This window comes from Hemiscyllium ocellatum, chromosome 2 (genome assembly GCF_020745735.1).
Source record: "Hemiscyllium ocellatum isolate sHemOce1 chromosome 2, sHemOce1.pat.X.cur, whole genome shotgun sequence".
NCBI classification, from domain to species: domain Eukaryota; kingdom Metazoa; phylum Chordata; class Chondrichthyes; order Orectolobiformes; family Hemiscylliidae; genus Hemiscyllium; species Hemiscyllium ocellatum.
This window is the reverse complement of record NC_083402.1, coordinates 1,361,929-1,377,277: the sequence shown is the minus strand read 5'-3', so window position 1 is coordinate 1,377,277 and position 15,349 is coordinate 1,361,929. Positions and strand designations below refer to the sequence as shown.

General features: G+C 50.2%; 1 protein-coding gene across 2 annotated transcripts in view; it reads left to right on the top strand.

Annotated features, from left to right (window-relative positions):
- Positions 1–3,559: 3,559 nt before the first annotated feature.
- Positions 3,560–15,349, top strand: part of LOC132826336 (G-protein coupled receptor-associated protein LMBRD2-like) — a 64,256-nt gene continuing 52,466 nt past the window's right edge. For both annotated transcript variants that reach the window (XM_060842197.1, XM_060842189.1), the window contains exons 1-6: positions 3,560–3,601; positions 4,165–4,406; positions 6,942–7,045; positions 7,256–7,369; positions 8,353–8,520; positions 14,478–14,688. In XM_060842197.1, coding sequence (XP_060698180.1) covers positions 4,233–4,406; positions 6,942–7,045; positions 7,256–7,369; positions 8,353–8,520; positions 14,478–14,688 — 771 coding nt within the window. In that variant the 5' untranslated portion in view covers positions 3,560–3,601; positions 4,165–4,232. The remainder of the gene's footprint in view (positions 3,602–4,164; positions 4,407–6,941; positions 7,046–7,255; positions 7,370–8,352; positions 8,521–14,477; positions 14,689–15,349) is intronic.

The following is a 15,349-nucleotide window of genomic DNA, read 5'->3' as shown; positions in this document are numbered from 1 at the left end:
CTCTCCCTGATCCCTCTCTCTCTCCCTGATCCCTCTCTCTATCTCTCTCTCCCTGATCTCTCTCTCTCTCTCTCCCTGATCCCTCTCTCTATCTCTCTCTCCCTGATCTCTCTCTCTCTCTCTCCCTGATCCCTCTCTCTCTCTCTCCCTGATCCCTCTCTCTCTCCCTGATCCCTCTCTCTCTCCCTGATCCCTCTCTCTCTCTCCCTGATCCCTCTCTCTCTCTCCCTGATCCCTCTCTCTCTCCCTGATCCCTCTCTCTCTCTCCCTGATCCCTCTCTCTCTCTCCCTGATCCCTCTCTCTCTCCCTGATCTCTCTCTCTCTCCCTGATCTCTCTCTCTCTCCCTGATCCCTCTCTCTATCTCTCTCTCCCTGATCTCTCTCTCTCTCCCTGATCCCTCTCTCTCTCCCTGATCCCTCTCTCTCTCTCCCTGATCCCTCTCTCTCCCTGATCCCTCTCTCTCTCCCTGATCCCTCTCTCTCTCTCCCTGATCCCTCTCTCTCTCCCTGATCTCTCTCTCTCTCTCTGATCCCTCTCTCTCTCTCCCTGATCCCTCTCTCTCTCCCTGATCCCTCTCTCTCCCTGATCCCTCTCTCTCTCCCTGATCCCTCTCTCTCTCCCTGATCCCTCTCTCTCTCCCTGATCCCTCTCTCTCTCTCTCCCTGATCCCTCTCTCTCTCCCTGATCCCTCTCTCTCTCTCCCTGATCCCTCTCTCTCTCCCTGATCCCTCTCTCTCTCCCTGATCCCTCTCTCTCTCCCTGATCCCTCTCTCTCTCCCTGATCCCTCTCTCTCCCTGATCCCTCTCTCTCCCTGATCCCTCTCTCTCCCTGATCCCTCTCTCTCTCCCTGATCCCTCTCTCTCTCCCTGATCCCTCTCTCTCTCTCCCTGATCCCTCTCTCTCTCTCCCTGATCCCTCTCTCTCTCCCTGATCCCTCTCTCTCTCTCCCTGATCCCTCTCTCTCCCTGATCCCTCTCTCTCTCTCCCTGATCCCTCTCTCTCTCTCCCTGATCCCTCTCTCTCTCTCTCCCTGATCCCTCTCTCTCTCCCTGATCCCTCTCTCTCTCTCCCTGATCCCTCTCTCTCTCTCCCTGATCCCTCTCTCTCTCTCTCCCTGATCCCTCTCTCTCTCCTGATCCCTCTCTCTCTCTCTCCTGATCCCTCTCTCTCTCTCCCTGATCCCTCTCTCTCTCTCCCTGATCCCTCTCTCTCTCTCCCTGATCCCTCTCTCTCTCTGATCCCTCTCTCTCTCTCCCTGATCCCTCTCTCTCTCTCTCCCTGATCCCTCTCTCTCTCCCTGATCCCTCTCTCTCTCTCCCTGATCCCTCTCTCTCTCTCTCCCTGATCCCTCTCTCTCTCTCCCTGATCCCTCTCTCTCTCTCCCTGATCCCTCTCTCTCTCTCTCCCTGATCCCTCTCTCTCTCTCCCTGATCCCTCTCTCTCTCTCCCTGATCCCTCTCTCTCTCTCCCTGATCCCTCTCTCTCTCCCTGATCCCTCTCTCTCTCTCCCTGATCCCTCTCTCTCTCTCCCTGATCCCTCTCTCTCTCTCCCTGATCCCTCTCTCTCTCTGATCCCTCTCTCTCTCTCCCTGATCCCTCTCTCTCTCCCTGATCCCTCTCTCTCTCCCTGATCCCTCTCTCTCTCTCCCTGATCCCTCTCTCTCTCTCTCCCTGATCCCTCTCTCTCTCTCCCTGATCCCTCTCTCTCTCTCTCCCTGATCCCTCTCTCTCTCTCCCTGATCCCTCTCTCTCTCCCTGATCCCTCTCTCTCTCTCTCCCTGATCCCTCTCTCTCTCTCCCTGATCCCTCTCTCTCTCTCTCCCTGATCCCTCTCTCTCTCTCCCTGATCCCTCTCTCTCTCTCCCTGATCCCTCTCTCTCTCTCTCCCTGATCCCTCTCTCTCTCTCCCTGATCCCTCTCTCTCTCCCTGATCCCTCTCTCTCTCTCCCTGATCCCTCTCTCTCTCTCCCTGATCCCTCTCTCTCTCTCTCCCTGATCCCTCTCTCTCTCTCCCTGATCCCTCTCTCTCTCTCTCCCTGATCCCTCTCTCTCTCTCCCTGATCCCTCTCTCTCTCTCTCCCTGATCCCTCTCTCTCTCTCTCCCTGATCCCTCTCTCTCTCTCTCCCTGATCCCTCTCTCTCTCTCTCTCCCTGATCCCTCTCTCTCTCCCTGATCCCTCTCTCTCTCTCCCCTGATCCCTCTCTCTCTCTCTCCCTGATCCCTCTCTCTCTCTCTCCCTGATCCCTCTCTCTCTCTCCCTGATCCCTCTCTCTCTCCCTGATCCCTCTCTCTCTCTCTCCCTGATCCCTCTCTCTCTCTCCCTGATCCCTCTCTCTCTCTCTCCCTGATCCCTCTCTCTCTCTCCCTGATCCCTCTCTCTCTCTCCCTGATCCCTCTCTCTCTCTCTCCCTGATCCCTCTCTCTCTCTCCCTGATCCCTCTCTCTCTCTCCCTGATCCCTCTCTCTCTCTCCCTGATCCCTCTCTCTCTCCCTGATCCCTCTCTCTCTCTCCCTGATCCCTCTCTCTCTCTCCCTGATCCCTCTCTCTCTCTCCCTGATCCCTCTCTCTCTCTGATCCCTCTCTCTCTCTCCCTGATCCCTCTCTCTCTCCCTGATCCCTCTCTCTCTCCCTGATCCCTCTCTCTCTCTCCCTGATCCCTCTCTCTCTCTCTCCCTGATCCCTCTCTCTCTCTCCCTGATCCCTCTCTCTCTCTCTCCCTGATCCCTCTCTCTCTCTCCCTGATCCCTCTCTCTCTCCCTGATCCCTCTCTCTCTCTCTCCCTGATCCCTCTCTCTCTCTCCCTGATCCCTCTCTCTCTCTCTCCCTGATCCCTCTCTCTCTCTCCCTGATCCCTCTCTCTCTCTCCCTGATCCCTCTCTCTCTCTCTCCCTGATCCCTCTCTCTCTCTCCCTGATCCCTCTCTCTCTCCCTGATCCCTCTCTCTCTCTCCCTGATCCCTCTCTCTCTCTCTCCCTGATCCCTCTCTCTCTCTCCCTGATCCCTCTCTCTCTCTCTCTCCCTGATCCCTCTCTCTCTCTCCCTGATCCCTCTCTCTCTCTCCCTGATCCCTCTCTCTCTCTCTCCCTGATCCCTCTCTCTCTCTCTCCCTGATCCCTCTCTCTCTCTCTCCCTGATCCCTCTCTCTCTCTCTCTCCCTGATCCCTCTCTCTCTCCCTGATCCCTCTCTCTCTCTCCCTGATCCCTCTCTCTCTCTCTCCCTGATCCCTCTCTCTCTCTCTCCCTGATCCCTCTCTCTCTCTCCCTGATCCCTCTCTCTCTCCCTGATCCCTCTCTCTCTCTCTCCCTGATCCCTCTCTCTCTGTTTGTTGTTTTTCCGGCGGGAAGTTCGAACGCCGCGCGCTAACCGGATGTCGGATCTGATTGGCTCTCCTAGGACACGGGCCTGTACGGTCTGTCACGTCTGCCTGTGGGCGTGTCGACGACCTCGACCAATCCGAGCGCACCGCCGCAGGGCATTGTGGACTTTGTAGGCTGCCCTGGGTAGGGCCTACGCTACCCAAGAATCACCGCGTCGGAAATGATGCAGTGAGGAGGTCAGAGGTGAACTTGGACCGGAAACATCAAGGATAGAAAAAGTGAGTGGATTGGGGAAGGGGGAGGACGGGGGCAACATGGGGCTGGGGGGGAGGAGGGCCGTCCGGGTGCCGGGGATCATGATCTCTCCATTGTTGTTTTAAATATTCAGCAAAACAGCACTAACTCCCCCCTCCCCCCCTCTCTCCCCCCCCTCCCCCCTCTCTCCCCTCCCCCCTCTCTCCCCTCCCCCCCCTCTCTCCCCCTCCCCCTCTCTCCCCTCCCCCCTCCCCCCCTTCCCCCCCTCCCCCCATCCCCCCCATCCCCCCCCCCCCATCCCCCATCCCCCTTCCCCCCTCCCCCCATCCCCCCCTCCCCCCATCCCCCCCTCCCCCCATCCCCCCCTCCCCCCATCCCCCCATCCCCCCCTCCCCCCATCCCCCCATCCCCCCCTCCCCCCATCCCCCCCTCCCCCCATCCCCCCCATCCCTCTCTCCCCCCATCCTCCCATCCCCCCATCCCCCCCCCCCCTCTCCCCATCCCCCCCTCCCCCCCCCCCCCCCCCCCCCGCCCAGACCCTCATCACCTGCTTTGACATTTAGTTCTTTTTCCTCTCCCCACACAGGGTTATTCAGTGGCCCCTCTGGTAGCAGAGACCCCCAAAACCTCACTTCAGTTTCTCTCAGACTGACCATGAGTGGGGCAGCGTTGGGAATCGATGTTGTGGTGGTGTTCTTCCTGGCTCTCCTGGTTCTGTATCGATATGCTGACTTCAGGAAGCAGCACAAGTTGGTGATTGTGGCCACAGTGTTAGCCTGGTATCTCTGCTTCCTCATTGTCATCATCCTGCCTCTGGATGTCACCATGGTAACAGTACACTGTCCTCTGTTCACTGCACTGTGGCTATTGTGTATTGACTGATATTGTGTTTATCTTTTGTTGTATCATGGCCAAAACACCTGGCAACTGCAGGTAGACCAGCCACATGTTAGTGATTTGCCCACATGTGCAGTCTGCACAAATCTATTGCATAGGCAGTCAGTACTTGAAGATGTTAAGTTGCTAAGACCAGATCAGATACATTCAAGGATGCTGAGGGAAGAATGGTGGAAATTGCAGAGATACAGGGCTGTTATCTGAGCTGGGAGCTAAAAATTCTTGCTCAAACAACGGCAATATAGGCCAGCCTGTTTAGCCTTGAACATTATCTAGGATAAAATTAATAGTTCTGACTGGTCATCCATGTCAGTACCCCCATTTCTTCTTTCTCCTGTATCTTTTGATCCCTTTAGTTCTAAGAGCTATATCCAATTCTTGCATGAAAACATTGCATTGTGCCCTCAACCACGTCCTGTGGCAGAGAATTTCACCAGCTCCCCACTCTCTGGATAAAGACATTGGTCCTCATCTCTGTCCTAAATGGCTGACCCCATATCATTCGACTTTGGCATTGTTTCTGGACTCTCCTGTGATCATGAAAATCCTTCCAGTGTTTACTCTGTCTAGTCCAGTTAGAATCTTACGGTGGATAAAGCGGTTAGGATAGCATTTGGGATACTTGACTTTATTCATTGAGGTACAGAGTTTAAAAGCAATGAGGTTTTGCTGGAACCGAATAAAATGTTGGCGAGGTCACAGCTAGAGTATCACACACAGTGTTGGAATGCACATTTCCAGATGGGATGTGATACACTGGGGAAGGTGCAGAGGAGGTTGATCAGGATGCTTGTCCGGAGTTTCAAAGCTGAAGAGAGATTGGACACACTGGAATTGTTTTCTTTGGAGCAGAGGAGACTGTGGAGTTCAAGATATATAAAATTGAGGGGTATAGATAAGGTCAGGGCATACATTTATGGAGTCATACAGCATGGAAACAGACCCTTTGGTTCAAATAGTTCATGCTGACTAGATATTCCATCTGACCTAGCCCCATTTTCCAGCACTTGATCCATATCCCTCTAAACCTTCCCCATTCGTGTACCCATTCAGATGTCTTTTAAATGTTGTCATTGTACCAGCCTCCACCATTTCCTCTGACAGCTCATTTCATACACTCACTATCCTCTGCGTGAAAACGTTGTCCCTCCAGTCCTTTTCTATACCTTTCCCCTCTCACCTTAAATCTATACCCCCGAGTTTTGGACGCCTTTACCCTGGGAAAAAGACCTTAGCTATTCACCCTATCCATGCTCCTCATGATTTTATAATTCTCTATAACATCACCCCTCAGCCTCTGACTCTCCAGGAAAAGCAGCCCCAGTCCATAAGACCATAAGACATAGGAGTGGAAGTAAGGCCATTCAGCCCATCGAGTCCACTCCGCCATTCAATCATGGCTGATGGGCATTTCAACTCCACTTACCCGCATTCTCCCCATAGCCCTTAATTCCTCGTGACAGTTCATTCAACCTCTCCCTATATCTCAAACCCTCCAGTCCCAGCAACGTCCTTGTAAAAGTTTTCTGTACCCTCTCAAGTTCAACAACAACATCTTTTCTCTAGAAGAGTGACCCGAATTGTATGCAGTATTCTAAATGTGGCCTTACCAACGACCTGTACAGTGCAACATGGCATTCCAGCGTATATGCTCAATGCTCTGACCAATGAAGGCAAGATTACCCAATGCCTCCTTCCCACCCTGTCCACCTGTGATGCCACTTTCAAGGAACGATGTATCTGCCCCCCGAGTTCTTTTGGTTCAGCAACATTCCCCAGGCTCTTACCGTTAAGTGTACAAGTACTTCCCTAATTTGCCTTTCCACAATGCAGCATCTCACATTTATCTAAATTAAATTCCATCTAATCAAGATCCTGCCCTACTCTGAGATAATCTTCTTCACTATCCGTTACACCGCCTATTTTGGTGTCAGCTGCGAACTTACTAACCATGCCTCCTATACTTGCATTCAAATCATTTTATATAAATGACAAAAAGCAGTGGACCCATCACCGATCCTTGTCGCTCACCACTGATCACAGGCTCCAATCTGAAAGGCAACCCTCCACCACCCTCTGCCTCCTCTTCAAAATAAGCTCTAGGAGGTTTAGAAGGACAGAGGCAAAGTATTTTTGTCCGGAAGGTGCTGGGACTCTGGACCTTTCTGCCTGTGAGGGTCAGAGAGATAGAAACCCTCACCACATCGAAGAAGGGTTTCGCTGAAAACGTGCAATGTCCAGGCATTCCAGGCCCCAGCCAAGAACTGGAAATGAATAATTAGGCTTTAGATTGGAGCAGACTTGATGGTGGAACGCTCTTTTTCTCTGCTATTGAGCTCTATAACTCTAAGATTGTCATATGGGCCAGACTTGATGGCTGAATGGTATACTTGACCTATTTTTCTTTCCTGTCTGTTTTGGGAGTATTTCAATTCAGTGAAGTTCACTTGATACTTTCGGTTTCAGACCATTTACAGACAGTGTGAAGTCGATAACATCAGGATATCACCCAGCAGCGCCCCAAACTCCAGCAAGGTATTCACAGCCAACAAGACTAACTCCTCCCACAGGTAAGATACTCTGTAGCCATCCCACCCAAAACTAATTCACCCTCTCTCCCCTGCCAATGACCCTTCCCCTCCTTTCCCCTGCCCCATTACCACTCTGCTCAACCCACCATGGATGCTGTCCACTCTCCCATCGTGTGCATTACGCACCTCTCTGGCCAATGCTGCCATTACTGACCTTCACACCTGAGGTTCTCATTCTCTTCTTCCCAGTGTGCCCGATATCCCAGTGCTGCAGCAATGTTTCAAGCCTTGGAGTTACATCCCGGATGGAATTCTGCCTGTTTTCTGGAGAGTTGTCTACTGGACATCACAGTTTTTGACCTGGTAAATGACTTGGGAAGTCTGCACTGAGTCCATCATTTATCTCCCATCCCTAGTTGCCTTGGAGATGTTGTGGTCTGTTCCTGAGCTCCTGTGGTCAGAATGTTGGTGAAGTGGAGCTCCTTGTGATAGTTTATTGACTGAATAGTTATAAAACCCTCATCATTCCCAGCGTTACCTGTGGCCCACTTATATTTACACAACTATTTCATCAATTAACCTCAGTCAGCAAGTTAACCCTGGATACACTGGCACCATCTCTGGACAGGTGTCCCGTCTGATCAAGGTAGATGTCGTAACCTGTCTGAATAAGTGATTATAGCAACAAATGTCCCTATTGACGTGTGCTGTAGGTAGACCCACAATCATGTTGGAGAGGGAATTCCAGGATTTTGACCCATTGACAGTGGAGGAACAACAATATATTTCCAAGTCAGGATGGTGAGGGGTTTGGGGGGGGGATCTTGCAGAGGGTGGTGTTCCCTTGTATCTGCTGCCCTTGTCCTTCTAGATAGAAGTGGTCGTGGGTTTAGAAGGTTATGTCTGAGGGTTTTTGGTGAATTTCTACAATGCATCTTGTAGATGGTACACATTGCTGCTACTGAGCGTCGGTGGTGGAGGGAGGGGACGTTTGTGGATGTGATGCTGATCAAGTGAGCTGCTTTGTACTGGAGGAGCTTAGCTAGGAGAGCAGAAAGCTTTGGAGTGCAGGTTTAATCGTGAGGTCACTGTTCATTGCTGGCAACAGCCATTCAACAGACTAGGACACTCATCCTTTCACTCATCCTCCCTTTACTGTGTCTGACCCTGTGGGCTGTCCTATGGGAGGTTGGCACCTCACTACAGTCCTGTCCAGACCAGTTAGGGATGGGAAGCAAATGTTGGCCTTGGCAGAAATATTTGTAAGCCAGCATCAAGCTGGCATGTAGCTGTATTTTCCTGTGCAGTATTTTCCCGAGTTGTTTGACTATTTGGTTCTGTTACAGGATCTTACTGCCTTTTATGCAGTCCTACGCTCGTTCAGGTGACTTCTCTATTACGGGAAAGATTAAGACTGCACTGTTTGAAAATGCCATCTACTACGGCACTTACCTGCTGATTTTCGGAGCTCTTCTCATCTACGTGGCTGTCCATCCTGGGCTGAGGCTTGACTGGTGAGTTACTCTCACCTTCAGAGAGGGGTTGGAACAAGGTTTTAGGCATGTAGCGAGGGACAGAGTAATTGAGAGGGGGGAGCTGAAGGGGAAGGAGTGTTAAGTTTTGGCCTGACCAGAGATTATGGGGTTGGGTAAATGGAAGATGGACAAGGGCTTTTTGTAAACTTATTCATAAATTTGGGTGTCACTGGCTGGGCCAGAATTTATTGCCCGTCCCTAATTACCCCTTGAGAAGGTGGGGGTGAGCTGCCTTCTTGAACCGCTGCAGTCCATGTAGCTGTAGGCAGACCGACAATGCCCTGGGAGGGAATTCCAGGATTCTGACCCAGGAAGGAACTGCAATATATTTCCAGGAGTCTGAGTATGTTGAAGATGCCAGTGCTTTTGATGAAAGGCTTCAGTGGGTTTTAGAATCCGTAGTATGGCAGATGTGGGGGGGCGGGGGGGGGGGGTTTGAAACCACAGTGTGGTGGAGGAGGGAATTTGAAACTGTGAAAGGGGTCGAGTAGCAATGGCAGGCATCAAAGAATATTATTTGTGATTCGTGGCAAAGATTTACCCCACCGAGAGGAAAGGATTCTCTGAAGGGAATCAGCCCACTAAAAGGATAGTAATAAACTGAAAGAAGAATATAGACTGTGACAAAGGTTTAGTATAAACCAGTAGATTATGAAAGCTTTAAATATGACAATATGTGACAGTAAAATAATAAAGGTCAATACAATAAACTTTGAGAGTAAACTTACAAGTAATATCAAAACGGAAGCAAGAATTTCTTTAAAGAAAGAAAGAAGCCATGGCCTAGTGGTATTAATCCAGACAACCAAGGAATGCTCAGGTTATAGGTTTGCTCGCTGAGCTGGCAGGTTTGTTCTCAGACGTTTCGTCACCATATTAGGTAACATCATCAGTGAGCCTCCGGTGAAGCACTGGTGTTCTGTCCCGCTTTCTGATTGTGTGTCTTGGTCTCTGAAGGTGGGTGATATTGTTTCTGGTTCTTTTTCTCAAATGGTGGTATATGGGATCCACATCAATGTGTTTATTGATGGAGTTCCGGTTTGAAAGGCTTCTAGGAATTCCTGTGCGTGTCTCTGTTTAGCCTGTCCCAGGAAGGATGTGTTGTCCCAATCAAAGTGGTGTCCTCATTTGTCTGTGAGGATACTAGTCAGAGTGGGTCATGTTGTTCAGTGGCTACTTGGTGTTTGTGTATCCTGGTGGCTAGTTTCCTGCCTGACTGTCCGATGTCGTGTTTGTTATAGTCCTTGCAGGGTATTTTGTAAATGACATTCGGTTTGTTGGTTATTGGTACAGGGTCCTTTTAGGTTCATCAGTAGCTGTTTCAGTCTGTTGGTAAGTTTGTGGGCTACCATGATGCCAAAGGGTTGGAGTAGTCGGGTGGTCATCTCTGAGATGTCTTTGTATGGCTGTGTGGCTAGAGTTTCTGGGTGTGTTGTGTCTGCTTGTTTGGGTTTGTTGTTCAGGAATCCGTGTTCTTCTTGCATATGCTGTTATAGGTATTTTTCTTCTGCTGCTTGCAGTTCTGGCGTGCTGCAGCGTTATGTTGTGGCTCGTTGCAAGAAAGTCCTGATGCAGCTCCGTTTCTGGGTGCTGGGCTGATTGTTTCTGTAGTTAAGTATCTGTTCTGAGTTTGTTGCATTCCTGTAGACCGTGGTCTGCAGTTCTCCATTAACTGTTCGTTCCACTGAAATGTCACATGCCTCTCATCATCTTGTACCTTTCTGTCAAGTCACCTCTCATCCTCCTTTGTTCCAATGATAAAAGCCCTAGCTCCCTCAACCTTTCCCCATAAGACACACCCTCCAGTCCAGGCAGCATCCTGGGAAATCCCCTCTGCACTCTCTCTCAAGCTTCCACATCCTTCCTTTAATAAACACAATATTCCAGGTGAGGTCTAACCAGGGCTCTATAGAGATGCAGCATAACCTCGTGGCTCTTAAACTCTATTGCTCTGCTAATGAAAGACAAGGCACCATATGCCATTTCAACAGCCCTATCAACCTGGCTGGCAGCTTTGAGGGATCTATGGACATGGACTCCAAGATCCCTCTGTCCTACCACATTGTCAAGAAACCTTTAGCCCTGTATTCTGCATTCAAATTCGACCTTTCAAAATGAATCACTTCACACTTTTCCAGGTTGAACTCCATTTGCCACTACTTAACCCATTCTGCATCCTGTCAATGTCCTGTTGCAACCTACAACAGCCCTCCACACTATCCACAGCTCCACCAATCTTCGTGTCATCGGCAAACGTACCCACCCTTCCACTTTCTCATCCAATATACAAAAGTCACAAAGAGCAGGGGTCCCAGACAGATCCCTGTGGAACACCTCTGGTCTCTGAGCTCCAGGCTGAATACCTTCCATTTACGACCACCCTCTGTCTTCTATGGGCCAGCCAATTCTCTATCTAGACAGCCAATCTTCTCTATCCCACGTCGCCTTCCTTTCTAAATGAGTCTACCATGGGGAACCTTATCAAACGCCTCACTAAAATTCATGTACACCACATCCACTGCTCCACCTTCTTCAATGTGTTTTGGCACTTCCTCAAAGGATTCAGTAAGGCCTATGAGGCCTGACCTGCTCCTCACAAAGCCATGCTGACCATCTCTGATCAAGCTACGTGTTTCTAAATAAACATAAATTTTGTCCATCAGCATCCTCTCCAATAATTTGCCCACCACCAATGTAAGACTGGTCTGTAATTCCCAGGGTTATCCCTGTTCCCTTGAACGAGGGAATAACATTTGCCAAGTCCATTCATCTGGAACCACTCTAGTGGTCAGTGAAGACGCAAAAATCTCACCAAAGGTGCAGCAATCTCTTCCCTCGCTTCCTGTAGTAACCTTGGGTATATCCTGTCTGACCCAGGGGATTTTATCTGTCCTCATGGTTTTCAAAGTTTCCAGCACATCCTCTTCCTTTAACATCAACCTGTTTGAGCCTATCAGTCTGTTTCATGCTGTCCTCACAAATGACAAAGTCCCTCTCAGTAGGTCAAAGAATTCCGAAACACTGACTATCGGTGTAACAGCAGAGTTCTCAGGAAGGCTCCCTCAACCCGAAACATTAACTCTGATTTCTCTGCACAGATCCTGCCAGACGTGCTGAGCTTTTCCAACAATTTGGTTTTTATTTTGTATTGATATAACACATTCATTTAAAAATGGCGAGAGGCAGAAAACTCAGTAACTTGAAGCCAGTTAGCTGAACACTTGTTATTGGGAGTGTTAGACTCTAGTACATAAAGAACAGGAGCAGGTATTGGCCACTCAGCTTGTGGCTTCTTATTCTACCCCTGGCCTCAACTCCTGTTTAGTGGCAGTTCCCTCAACTCGGGGTATTTCAAAATCTATCTATCTTTTCCCTAAATACTTTCAAATGCTGTTTCCTGTTTGCAAACCCATATTGAATCTATTTGGTTCTACTAAGCTTTTCTAAATGTCCTGCTATTTCTGCCTTGATGATGTACTTGTACACTTCCCCAGTCAGGAGAAAGTGAGCACTGCAGATGCTGGAGGTCAGAGTCGAGAGTGTGGTGTTGGAAAAGCGCAGCAGGTCAGGCAGCATCCGAGGAGCAGGAGAGTCGATGTTTCGGGCATGAGCCCTTCATCAGGAATGACAAATGTTAGAGCAGAATACGATAGACTATCTCCCACCCTTCCTCAATAGGGGCATCACAGCTCCGGGTTTCCAATTCACTGGGACCCTTCTGGAATCCAGGTAGTTTCGGGATAGTTTGATCCGTGCCTCCACTATCTCTGCAGCCACTTCTTTTATAACCTTCAAATGCAGGCCACTGGATCCTGTCTAAAGGCATAATCCTGCAGATTCAGGAAATCTGAAATAAACACAGGCAATGCTGGAGAAACTCTGGTCTGGCAGCATCTGTGGAGAGAAAGCAGAGTTACTGTTTTGGATGCAGTGACCCTTCTTCGGAACTGATTGTAGATGGGAAAAGGTTGGTGTAGGGGAGGAGTAAACAATAGGTGGTGATGGAGCACGTAGAGAGAGGGACACAGTTGGGCAGAAAAAAGAAATGGTTTAGGATCATGATGTGGAGGTGCTGGTCTGTGATTGTGGTGGCCAATGTCACAAGTCACACGACACCAAGTTATAGTCCATCAGGTTTATTTGAGAGTATGAGCTTGCAGAGCTCCATCATGTGAAGTGAAGGAGCAGCGCTCTGAAAGCTTGTGATTTCACATAAACCTGAGTGTCAGGTGACGACTGACTTGGTTAAACGTAAGCCCAGGAAAATGAATATCTGCTAATTAGGACCATTAGTGACTGACAATGTATTGTCGGAAAGTTTGGCATTGGAAAAGCACAGCATCCGAGGAGCGGGAGAGTCATTGTTTCGGGTATAAGCCCTTCATCAGGAGGGTTATGGTAGCGGCCCATGTGATAGCAAGGCTTGGTGTGTGGAGGTTGAGGTAAGGACGTGGGAGAATGTGCTCGGGTTCCAAAACAATTGAACAGAATATTTTGTCTGAAAGGCTTTAGGGTCCCAAGTGGAAGATGAGGTGCGGTTCTTGCATTGGGATTTGCTGGATCACTGCAGCAAGCCTGAGACAGAGATGTTGTCCGGGAACACAGAGCGGTGTGTTGGACTGGAGGCTCTGGGTTATTCTCTCGGGCAGAATGTAGGTGCTCTGCAAAGTGGTCACCCAGTCTAGGCTTCATTTCTCCAGTAGAGGAGGCCACATTGTGAGCAGCGAATACCGTAGACTGGACTGTGTGAAGGTCAGGTAAATTGCTGCTTCACCTGGAAGGTGTGATTAGGCCCTTGGATGGTGCTGAAGGAGAAAGTAAATGTGCAGGTTTGACAGCTTCTGCAGTTACAGGGGAAGGTGTCGTAGGGATTGTGGGGAGGTGTTGAGTGGAGGAGGAATGGCCCAGGGTGTCCCAGAGGGAACAGGCCCTGCGGAAGGCTGACCAGGGAGAGCAAAGCAATATGTTCCTTGAAAGTGGAGTTCCGGGTAGAAGAAGGTGGTGGTGAAGAAGGCGTTTGGCACACCTGCCTTCATTGGTCAGTGCACTGAGTGTGGGGTGTTGGAAGGTCATGTCGTGGATATACAGGACATTGGTGAGGCTACTTTTTGGGTACTGTGTTCAGTTCTGGCTCCCTGCTATCAGAAAGGTGTTGTTAAACTCGATGTGCAGAGAAGACTTATGAGGATGCTGCTTGGGCTGGAAGGTTTGAATAGACTGGCTTTTTTCCCTGGAGTGTCAGAGGCTGAGAGGTGACTTTAGAGGTTTATAAAATCCTGAGGGGCATGGATAGGGTAAATAGACAAGGTTTTTTTCCCAGGGTTGGAGAATCCGTAGGTTTAAGATAAGAGGGGAACGATTTAAAAAGTACCCGAGGGGTGACCTTTTCAGGCTGTGTGGTGTGGTTATGGAACGAGCTGCCAGAGGAAGTGGTGGAGGCTGGTACAATGACAGCATTTAATAGGCATCTGGATGGGTATATGAACAGGAAGGGTTTGGAGGGATATGGGCCGGGTGCTGGCAAATGGGAGCAGAGGTCAGATTGGGATATCTGGTCAGCGTGGATGACTTCATAGCATCACAGAATCCATAGAGTGTGGAAGCAGGCCATTCAGCCCATTGAGTCCACACCAACCCTCCAAAGAGCATCCCACCCAGACCCACCTCCTTGCATATGACACAGCTAGTCAACCTTGCCTGCATATTTTTGGGCTGTGGAAAGGAAGCGAATTACCCTGAAGAAACCGCGTGCAGACTCCACACAAACAGTCACCTGAGGGTGGAATTGAACCTGGGTCCCTGTACTATGAGATGGCAGTGCTAGACTCTGGTGTCTGGTGTGGAGGAAACGGCAGCTGATGATGGCCTCAGTTTGCTTCTCTGTCAATTTGGAACTGACTCATTTGAATCTGATTAATATCCCTCTGCCCTCCCAGGGACAAACTCCAAACCATTGGCATCACTGCGGCTAACACGTGGGGGCTGTTTCTGCTGGTGCTGCTGCTGGGGTACGGCCTGGTGGAAATCCCACGCTCTTATTGGAATGCAGCCCGACGTGGTTATCTCCTCACCAAGACCCAGTTCAAAGTGGCAAAGTTGATGACCGAGAAAGCAGATGCTGACGAGACCCTCGAGGATGTGATGGAGGTGGGTCAGGGTGTAGAGAGAGGTATGGTGTGTAGAGCAGGGGAGGGTGGGTCGGGGGGGTGTCTGTGTAGGGTTGGAGGGAGGGCAGGTCTGGGGTCTATGCAGGCCAGGGAGGGGTTGCGGGATCTGTGCAGGTCAGGATAGGGTGGGGCGGGGTTTGTTGGGCAGGGTGAGGGCGGGGCTGGGGGGGGCGCAGTGTCTGGGGTTGGGGTGCGAGGTTAGGGTGTCGTGGTGGGAGTTTGGGCTGGAGCGTGAGGGAGAGGTGGGGTGTATGGGGAGGGGAGTTTGATCGGGGTGTCATTGTCAGATTGAAAGAGGCTCTGGAATCTGTCATGTACTGTGCTGCTTGTCCCAATTCCAAACATTCCAGTCTGTAGCTTTGTAAGGGTTTAGCCTGGTGATTAGCTACAAAATTTATAAATGCTGTGTGTTGGGGATAATGTGGGATGGATGTCATTAGCAGGGAGCAGCAGGGCTCGGTGCTGCTGTCAAACTGTTTCCAACTACCTCCAGCCGTTGAGTCTGACCTTCGGAGGTTTGCGGGAGGAGGACAGGCAGGAACATGTGAAAGTATAAATGTTGAACTGACTTGATCCTGGAATGATTCTCTGACCAGGTGCTATAGCATTCCACTGCTTATTGTCAAAATGATTTATTCCTT